General features: G+C 31.0%; 1 protein-coding gene and 1 long non-coding RNA gene across 3 annotated transcripts; both read left to right on the top strand.

Moving 5' to 3' along the window:
• The first annotated feature begins 2425 nt into the window (after positions 1–2425).
• On the top strand, positions 2426–4571 carry LOC107420645 (uncharacterized). The gene is made up of 5 exons (XM_048476542.2): positions 2426–2723; positions 2847–2914; positions 3094–3249; positions 3485–3742; positions 3966–4571. The coding sequence occupies exons 1-5, from the start codon at positions 2498–2500 to the stop codon at positions 4323–4325; spliced, it is 1068 nt and encodes a 355-aa protein (XP_048332499.2). The 5' UTR covers positions 2426–2497; the 3' UTR covers positions 4326–4571.
• Positions 4572–5008: 437 nt separating this feature from the next.
• Positions 5009–8911, top strand: LOC107420680 (uncharacterized). 2 transcript variants are annotated; one of them, XR_007241765.2, is made up of 4 exons: positions 5009–5521; positions 5668–6634; positions 7020–7754; positions 8628–8911. It is a non-coding gene; the product is annotated as an uncharacterized LOC107420680 (long non-coding RNA). The 2 variants fall into 2 exon arrangements; XR_007241766.2 differs by having other exon boundaries at positions 5611–6634.
• The last annotated feature ends 1817 nt before the right edge of the window (positions 8912–10728 follow it).

The raw sequence follows: 10728 nt of genomic DNA, 5'->3' as shown, positions 1-10728 counted from the left end.
GTACATAAATGTGGGTGTTCGTTGACGATGGATTACCTATAATAATATAGTATTTTTCAAAAGATCAAAAGATTCTTCAAAAAGAAAATAAATAAATAAATAAATAAAAAGGATGATCCATCAAATTTTAGAAAATCCACGAGTCTTAGTCAATATTAGCTTGTTTTAGCAAAAAGCTTGGCTATGTATAGAGTGAAGGTTATATTTTTCGTTTTTAATAGGGATATTGATATCGAGACACTCAAAACAATATTCATTTTAACACTTTACACATTCTAAACTTTTTTTCTTGCATTATGCATCTTGAAGTTTACTTTTCTTTACACGTTGCATCCTTTTTGTTTTTTTTTTTTTTTTTTGGTTAACTTTTTGACATATTTATCACATGATTGACATATGGGGAAAAATAAAAAATGAAGGTGTAAGTGTAATTTTGTATAATTTAAGATGCAAAATGCAAAAATTTTTAAATAAAAAATTAATTAAATAGAAAAATTTTATTAAATAAAACTATTATAATTTAAAGAAGTTTATAAAAAGATAAAATAAATAAAATATGATTTTTCAAAAATTAAAATAAAAGTCTTTACATATAATAGATTTCCTAAAAAGATAAATAAATAAAGACCAAAAAAGTTTGAACATGGACTACAAAGTTTTATTTTATTTTATTTTTTTTTGGGGGAAAAGTAAAAATTTTATGTAAAAAATACATATTACAAAATCTTAAAAGTATTTTTTTTTTAACAAAATAATAAATATAAATCTAAAAAATACATGAAATAAATAAAAATAACATATTTTGAAAGTTTTCTTTTAGATTTTATAATGCTTTTATTATTTTTTTATAAGTCTTTATTTTTTTTAATCTCCATAATATTTAGATATAATTGTTTTTTACTTTTCAAAAATTACATTTGCATTCCTTTACAACTTTACTAATTTATTTGAAGAACAATAATTATTTATAATGAAAAAAAGTTTATTAATTGTTTTATTTGAAACTTTTTGCATTTTGCACCATATATTATATAGAATTACACTTTACACCTTGATTTTTATCTCATGTGCCATTTATGTAACAAATCTATTAAAAAGTTAACATGAAAAATAAGGAGGATGTAAGATGTTAAAAAAAAAAAAAAAAGTAATGTTCAAGGTGCACAATATCAAAAAAAAAAAAAAAAGATGGAAAATGTCAAAATAGATATAATTTAAGGTGCATTGGTGCTAATATCACTTTTTAATTTGTGACAAATGTGATTTTATGCGAGCATATAAAATCTATATTTTTTAATGGAAAAAAAGCAATGTCAAATGCATTGATTGAGTTGGTGCGTTCTTCATTACTTATACAGCTCAAAATTTGGAAAGTGAGAAATTGGCAAATGATAAATAAAAAAAAAATGAAAAAAGCTGCCAGCAATATAAAACCCTTTACTATATCTCAGTTTCTTCTTCTTCTTCTTCATTTTTTTTTTTCCCCTCTTTTGGTCAGACTTTACACTGGCTACTTGCCTCATCTATTTCACTGAAAATTCTCTTCTCATCACAATTACCCTCCTTCTTTAACACCAACTATTTGAACATGTCCAATTTACCAAAAAACCTAATTAACATATCCAAAAATAAAGTTCCAATTTATTTATTTTCCTCATGAAATAAGGGAGTCTTGGAGTAGCTTCTATGATCTTTTTTGCTCTGATTATGATTCAGTTTATGAATAATGATTCCTAGAAAACTGATAGATAAGGTAAATAAAAGTGGTTCTTACTTAGTATTGAATTATCATTTATTCTAAAAATTTAAACTGATGGAAGGTGAATATTTATTTCATGTATGTTTTTTTCTAATACTCTCCTTCATATGTAGACCCCAATCTTTTGGACTCTGATACCATATTGAATTACCATTTATTCCAAAAGATTAATTTGATGCAAAATGGGCTTTCATTTCATTTATATTTTTCTCTAACACTTTAGAATAGTAATTCCAAATCTTTTCGAAATGAACCCTTTGCTTAATCATCCCGATTCCCGACTAGGAAGCTAGAAAATTTATCATTGATGCTATATTTTTTTTTAATCAATAATTGATAATTAATGTTTGTTAAATCTTAAAATATGATCTTTAAGAAAAATTATAATATTGTCTAACAGAGCTTAAACAAATTACTTTTTAAGAAAAAAAAATTATAACGTTTAATAAAACTTCTAAAAGATTATATTCACATCGATAACGTCTACAATGAACGAGCTTGACATTTATTGTACAAATTATCATTAAAAGGTAATTTTTAAAAATAATATTCAAATAAATGTTAGTTTTCACATTTAATTGAAGAGTAACATTTTTATTGAAGATGCTGTAATCTTTACACTATTTGCCGCATCCATTTGTCTATAAATTTCTTTTCTCATCACCTTCCTCTTTAACACCAACGCTTTGACAATCCAAAAAGAAAAAGTTCCAACCCTTTTTTTTTTTCTCATAAAAAATGGGAGTTCTTGGTGTAGCTTCCAGGATCTTTCTTGCTCTGATTGCGATCCAGCTTGGTGCACATCAGATAAATGCTACAATTCCTCTGAAAACCAATAAATTGATCAACAAGGCCAATAAGAATGGCCCTTACATTGGAATAGTGATTCCAAATCTTTTCGAATTGAACCCTCTGCTTAATCATCCCGACTTCAAAGCTAAAAATTTGACCATTGATATTTCTGGTATATATACATACATATTAACTTGCTTATGTACAAATCTAGCTAATTAACTAGCTTTTGTTTCCCCTCGTTCTATCTACTAACTAAATCACCTCTACTATCTTCTTTTCTGTTGGTTATTAGGAAGGAGATACCGGTTTGGAACTATTGCCGGCAAGAAAGTAATTTTAACCCTGACAGGCCTTGGCATGGTATTATTGTTCTCCATTTCTGTTATCTTATTTAATTATGTTTTATGTAATATATATATATATATATATATTTTTTTTTTTTGGTAAAGCATTTAATTATGTTTTATGCCTATACAGTATATATATATATATATATAAGAAAAAAGCTAACTTTTTTATTTTTTGGGGGTTTTATGCAGGTCAATTCAGCTGTAACCACTCAACTTCTATTGACCCTCTTCAATGTAGAAGGAGTGTTGCACTATGGAATAGCCGGGAATGCGAACCCTTCCCTTCATATTGGAGATGTGGCTATTCCTCAAAGCTGGTCGCATTCTGGTCTCTGGAATTGGCAGGTATGTTTAAAATATATATATATATATATATATTTATATAGTCAGTAGTTTTTTTTTTTTTTTTTTTCATCAGGTTGTTTTGATAATATTATATAAACACAAGCAAATCCAACATTTAGTATAATATCACCAAGTCAACGTAATTAATAAGAGATTTGTTGTGTGTATGTGTACATATACATACCAATTGTGCTATCTCTCCCATTCTCAAATTGAAGTATGGTAAACGGTGCAGAGGTATGGACAAGGCCCCGAAGACGAGCTACCGCTTGAAGCAAATGGAGACTACACGAGAGAATTAGGGTACATTAATATCCCAAATTATACAGTGAATGTCTCGGATGAGGATTTCGGCTCCTATGACAACCTCCTCAATAATATTTGGTATCAACGGGAAGAAGTTTTCCCAATAGATGGGACTCCTGAACAGAGACAGCATGCCTTCTGGGTTCCTGTTGATTCTCTCTATTATCATCTCGCTCAAAATTTGGAGGTAATATTTGTACTTACTCCCCCTATAACTTCAATTTTTAACAATAAAAAGAAAAAAAAAAGGGCCTCTTTTTTGGTGATCCTTGATAAGTCTCATAAGCCAAATTGGGTGGCTATATATGCTATTACATATTTTTAAATTTTTTTTTCTTTCTTACTATTACATTTGTCGAAGATGGTGATTGATTAACGTTGCCTAACTATGAGTACTACTGATAAAGTAGGGTCTAGAACTGGAAGATTGCGTAAACTCAACAACATGTTTGACCACAACGCCAAAGGTGGTGAGAGTGGAAAGGGGAACAAGTGCGAGCATCTACTTAGACAATGCAGCATACCGTGGCTTCCTATACGAGAAGTTCAATATCAGCCCCGTGGAAATGGAAAGTGCAGCCGTGGCCTTAATTAGTTTCCAGCAGAGGATTCCTTTCATTGTTATAAGAGCTCTCTCCGACTTGGCCGGCGGTGGCTCTGCCGACTCTAATGAGGCCGATACTTTCATCACCCTTGCCGCCAATAATTCTGTGGCTGTTGCTGTCGAATTCGTCAAGCTGTTGCCGAATGCCACTTTGGCAGCTTATTAGGAATATTACATGTACTGGTGTTCATATATGTGAAATCTAAAAATATCCAGGAGAGTACCAGACTCTCAAGAGACAACCATGTGACTCAACAACATAGTTGTGTTTGAAGCGTTTGGTATTTCTGGAGCACCAGTATTTTTCTCGATATATGTGGAAAGGCTATTTTTCTATATGCCCCTTGTAATCCTTTCTTTAAAAAAATAAAAATAAATAAAAATGAAAAAAATAAAAATAAAAACCTTGAGCTTGGAATAATATGTTAATGTTACTCACTGTCATTACTATATCATATAAAAAATTTTAATTGGTTTTAGAAAAATTATGTCGTAGTTAATTTAACTTAGAACCTGGATATTAAACACTCAAAATCATTACTCATTTATTATTTAGAGTATTCAGGATAATTACAGAAAAGAAAAAAAATATAATAAAGAACAAATAAATATATAGTATGACATGGCTATAAAAATAATAGTGTTTAAATTATTTAGGTTTAATTAAGCATGTCCAATTTACAATGCTAATCAACTTATAATAATTAATTAATTAGTCTCTTTTTAACAAAAGTGTAACTATATATTATTATGAATAAATAGAATTTAACCCCATACATACATATATATATATATATATATATATATATATATATATGTATATATTTCTAATAGCAATGACCGTTAGTTGGCCCGCCATTTCTATCTCAACCACTCTGTTGTTTTTATCTATTCTGCCACTCTAATTTTCTTAGCGAATACAGACCTCATTGACTCGAAGGTCATATTCCTCTCCGGTTTCCAATTTGAAATCCCAATTCCAGCCCCGGTCTGTCTTATCCTTCAAAATCAAAACCTCAGTTCGATTAGGGTTTCCACCAAAGGTGCGCCCTTCCATGTCCAATTCGATATCCGAAACTCCAATTTATAGAGACAAAAAAGAAAAAGAGAGTGTGGGTTTTGTGAAGCCTGTCTACTTTCCGACGCCCCCGAATCGAGAACTCAATGGAGAGCCCTGCATTTCGCAATAAACTAACGCCATTGGAGGTTGCTGAGCATGGACCTACATTTACTGGTGTCGGTGCACAAATTCTCGGTGCTTATGGCAAGCATATTTGTCAGTACTCTGAGGAATCTCATAATCACGGAAGGTTTTCAAGTCAGTCCAATTGGGCATCAAGGTTTCAGTTGTGATGATGGCGGGTACGCCTTTCTTTTCCCATTTCTATCATTTTATTCAAGAGCATGTTTTTGGTGTTTTAATAGGCTTAGTGATTCTATGCTTGGAGCAGAATGTTCTGCAATCGCCCATCTTGTAACTTTGTATTCTTGGTTATGTATCTGTTAAGATCAAGCTGCCCGTGATGTGGTCAAATTGTGTGGAAATCATGAAGACCGCTTGTTGGGAGTAAAGTACTCAGTCCAATTTATGGTTGGGTTGATGTTGTCTCTCAACACAAGTCTACGGCAGGATGGCTTGCAGCCCTGCCTGTATTGAACCCCATTAGCAAATATGCATGGCAAGCGGATTGTCAACAGGCGTTTTCTTTTCTCCCAGCCTCCATTGTTTGGGATTCAATGATTTAACTCATTTTATTTGATATCTTGCTTAACAATTCTCGAATATGTTAAAACTTTATTGTGTCGGCCGTCTGCTTGTTGTATCTGAATATATTATTTATGCTGACAGAACTATTTCCTCAAGTGTATGAACATAATATCCTTTATACCTATAAATATGCATCTTAGATTGGGAGATTGTTAGCTGAAGATCTGTTGTTTAGGCAATGGGGCACTTCCATTTGGAGAATTCCTGATGAAAAATTTTAATAACTAGCATTTAAAGGTAGAAGCAACTGTGGAATGTGGAGAGAAAGATAGCCTGTTATTCTTGGAATGCACAATGATTCTATTTAAGACATATGGATTTGTATGTGGTATATGAATTTATAATTTTCCGTAGTAAAGCACATGTATTTCTTATAAAGTAGCTTTTATTTTCTTTGGGGATTATTATTGTATGGATGAACTGGTGCACTCTTTTATTTATTGAATTTATAAAATGTCTGGTATTTATGTTTTGAGTTATCATTAGGGATTCCCAATGGGTGCAAACCATGTGCTTCTCATCCAATATTATATGTGCTGTTATTTGCTCTGTTTTACGCCTATATACATCGTAATGATAATGCCTCAGATTTTAAAATTAAATTTCAGGTTGGATAGAGTGGGATGGTGAAAGGATTGAGTTTCTAAATGCACTGTCCTATTCTGAGAAGAACAGGGGGTGGAACATGCCCATGAAAATGGTTTTGGGTAAGTTTCATTTTCTTATCAACATATTACAAGCAGAAGTTAAGTGTTCATATTACTTCATCGGTATGTGAGCTTCACCTTACTTTCCTCTTCTTCTAGAGAGGAACCAACAACAATATCATTCACACTGTAGTAAGAAAAATAAGCCCAGTAACGATGTCGCTTTCTTCCATCTTAGAAGAGTTACCATAAATTAAATAAAATAAAATTAAAAATTATTAAAAAAAAAAAATCCAATCAGATACTATGCTTTTACAATGTACTATTCAATTGTGGAGCCTCTTTACAAGGACATTTGGTGTGGTCATTGTAGCATCTTCATTTCTGAACCACTCAAATAGCTTTGTTTTGGATCTGCAAATTTAATTTCATTGTTGCACTGCAGGTTCAATGTAATGTTTTTGAAGGTGCGATTGAGAAGTTGCTCTCACTGCAGTGGGTGGGTTGAGGAAGCTGCCTGGATTGGCGAGGAATTTTGAAAATGCCGCCTTGATACGTTAATATGAGAAATCCTCTACTACTGACAAGTCATTTTGCTCTTCTTGATGTATTGATGTCCTATCTAATAACTGATGCAGATTGGCATCCTCTACGATGGGAAATTTTACAAATCTGTGCCATGGAATAGTGTTGTTTATTAGGAAATTGCTTCTTGGGGTTACTGTTATATGTGTGCAGGGAATGAGACACACTTGATAATATTGATCAAGTGTAATCACACTACGAGTTTCACATACCTATATTTGAGATGAACTTCCGTAACTGTAATCTCATGATTCATCTAATCATTTGGAGCCTAACACCTCCATTACAGTACTCGGCTCCCGAAGCCTTTAAAAAAGAGTACATAATAGCTGGTGGAACCTCGTATTAGGCAGTATTGCTATGATGTTTTTAAGCTCTGTTCAAGAGAACAAATGGTTAAATGGGCTTGTTTTAGTGACAGATAGAAGTTGTTCCTTTATGTGCAGGTTGAATATGAGGCAAGAACAGAGGATTTGGTACAACCTTAGGTGCTCCAACATCAAAAGCTGGATTTGCTCCTGCTTGTAAAGATACTTATTTTGGTGTGCTAAGATTACAATAGTGGGAAAAGAAATATGATAAAAGCAAGGGGAAGGTGTGGAACTTCTCATGCTTTAGATTCTTTCTTTGGTTGGTTGGTTTCTAGGTTTGGCGTTGTGTAAGGGTCGTAACAAATTGACTGTAATGATAAACTGAGTATGAAAAAGTATCACTGACTTGTTCCATCCTTACTGTAAAGTAATTAATAATAAGAAGCTGGAAGCAAAAAAAAAAAATAATAATAATAAGTTGTTAATTTAAAGTGAAGCTTCATCTTGACCCAGTGAATGAAAGCTTAAAATCTTTGCTGATCATGCCATGATATGGCATCAGGGCATAAATGCGAGTATAATATATTTGAATATGGCATACATGCAAGCATAAGATGTTTCAATATGGAATCATGCAAGCATAGTATACATGAACATGCTTTCTTATAAATTCATATTTATGCAGCGCTGTCAAGATCTTCTTTACTTGCATCAAGGCAAGTTTAGAATCTTTTATATGTAGACTAATGCTTGTTTTCGTCATTGAGAAAGGGGCATTTTTGCCAGTTATTATCAATTAAACAATGTATAAAATCATATGCATTTTAATGCTTTGTGGATCTCTAAAGCGGTGATCCATGGCCTACGTACCACATGGGGGCATATTTCGAGGGGCATCAAGTTTTTACTTAATTCTGTGGGTTGTAGATTTTTCTCCGAACGTTATTTGTCATCTGAAAATTATTATGCCTACTAATTTCCTTTCTTTGTCCTGTTGCTCTCTCCTTTAACCTACATAATTGGCTATTGATTTGCGGTAATGTCAGGATTATTATATATTTTAAAACTTGCCTTCTAAAATTGTAATATTTATGATTATACTTCCACTAGTCACACAATTTGATATATTTTTGACTCTTGGTTTTGTTGATTTTTAGATTATATACTACATGTCGCAAGCGACATGGATGTAGTAGAGGTTGGACGGTGACCGCCATGCCAGAACTCCTTAGCCAAGCTCTCAGAGTACCAATTGATATGGATGGATTTTTGTAATTTGGTTCCACCATTCTAACCCCGTGGTTTATAATCCTTTGGGATTTTTATTTTTTATAATAGTAGAATTCAGTATTTGTCGTTTTAATTTCTTTCCTTTCCTGTTGTGATTTGTAAACATGCAAAATGTAAATAAGAATTATGTTTGTTGGCCTTACATGCTGCTTTATTTCTGTGTATGATTTATGGGTGGTATGATAGCGAATCCAGAAAAAAATTTTAATTAAGTAATAATTTATTTGTTTTTTTCTCTTAAATTATTAGTTAGTAATAATAAAACATAAAGGTTTATATCTATAAATATTATAAACTCACTAAAACATTATCTAAAAGACAAGTATGTTCCTCGAGTCAAAATAAAAATTAAAAATTGAGGGGGCCAGATATCAGCCCATGGATAGTTGGACTTTCATCGACATTTTTATGGACCTTGTAAAATAGCCCTCGAGATTGAGGAATCAATGCATGCCTCGCGACCAAAATAAAATATGCAAGGTTGGTTGTGCTTCATTGAAATCAATGTTCTTTCACATGAAAGAATTAGCCGGAATATATCCAAGCTCTTATCTTTCTTGGACTATCTTTGTTTGAACCTCAAATTTTCCTTTGTGTTTAGTTTATTCTTAAAATTTCTTTCTATCAACTCTCTACGTTATAGAAACAGTTAAAAGTTTTTTTGCTAGGGTAAATAAACAGCTTAAAGCACTTTATTCAACATATTTTATTAAAATATAATACATAATAATATTTTTACAAATAAAAAACAAAGAAGGTCCAATATGAAGAAGATAATAGTTTTTGTTTCACGTGGTATTATTTTATGGCTGGTTTTAATACTGTAATTAATTAGATGCACAAGTAGTGACACATCAAAAAAAAAAAAAAAAAAATCTTCGTAGTTTTTGTTTCGCGTGGCATTATTTTATGGCTGATTTTAATACTGTAATTAATTAGATGCTCAAGTAGTGACGCTTCAAAAAAAATAAATAAATAAAAAAGAAAAAAATAAAAAAAAAGAAAGGTATTAGGAAGTAGTGTATTAATAAATTTGATCTTAGAAAAACCACCAAAAATACACGTAATTTATATTTTTGATTTTTTTTTAAAAGTTTTATTTTAGTTGTATATAGTTGATTTGTACTTTAAATAATATTTAGGCTTGTCATTTAACTACAACTTCAAAAGAGAAAACAAAATACAAATATACCTTCCTGAAATTCATTTTAAATTATTTATAAATAAATGCTTATTCATTTATGTATATTTGACTTCACAAGCAAAAAAGAACAACATAAACATAATCATTGTCAAATGGGGGGTTAATTACTAGGGAGGTTTTATTATTATTATTATCATTATTATTGGCATTACTAGGGTTGAATGAATATAGTGGATCAATTTTATTTTTTTGGATCAATTTTTCTTATTATCATTATTATGGATCATTTTTTTTCCCAATATTATGCTTATGAATCATTTAATATTATTAGGGAAAAAAGATAGTGTATGAGACAGGACGGTTTTATTTGTTATATTTTTAAAAAGGACGTTTGAGCTAACTAATTAGAATTAAAATAATGTTACATAATTGCAACAAACATGATTAAACAGTCGTCCTCAGAAGAAGCGGGAGGAAAAGGACAATGCCAAGGACATAGCTTTTGTAATGACAATCTCTTATCCCATTCATTTCACATGCTGCATATAGTTTAATCATGACAGCCTAATGAACTTTCGCATGCTTCTTCCTAGATAATTTATATAAAGGAAAAAAGATAAGAGTTTTGTTATTGTCTCTGGTGATCATTATCTATGAAATTTATATTGATCTGATAAAATATTAATTAGTTTGAATTAAATTTTTTTTTTTTTTAAATTAGAACCTACTATAGAAAAGTCAATTTTGATAGTGTTAGGACCACCGAGTATGAATCATCCACCGTAACAAATGGTATTTTTCAAAAAATAAAGTGATGGTGATCC

The sequence above is a fragment of the Ziziphus jujuba genome, chromosome 5, assembly GCF_031755915.1.
Source record: "Ziziphus jujuba cultivar Dongzao chromosome 5, ASM3175591v1".
Taxonomy (NCBI): Eukaryota; Viridiplantae; Streptophyta; class Magnoliopsida; order Rosales; family Rhamnaceae; genus Ziziphus; species Ziziphus jujuba.
Note: the sequence above shows the minus strand (reverse complement) of the source record. Positions and strands in the feature narration are given on the sequence as shown.

Coding starts and splice junctions, on each gene's coding strand:
- LOC107420645 (XM_048476542.2), top strand. CDS start 2,498: ATGGGAGTTCTTGGTGTAGCTTCCAGGATCTTTCTTGCTCTGATTGCG. Junction 2,724..2,846: donor TTTGACCATTGATATTTCTG/GTATATATACAT, acceptor GTTGGTTATTAG/GAAGGAGATACCGGTTTGGA. Junction 3,250..3,484: donor CTGGTCTCTGGAATTGGCAG/GTATGTTTAAAA, acceptor TAAACGGTGCAG/AGGTATGGACAAGGCCCCGA.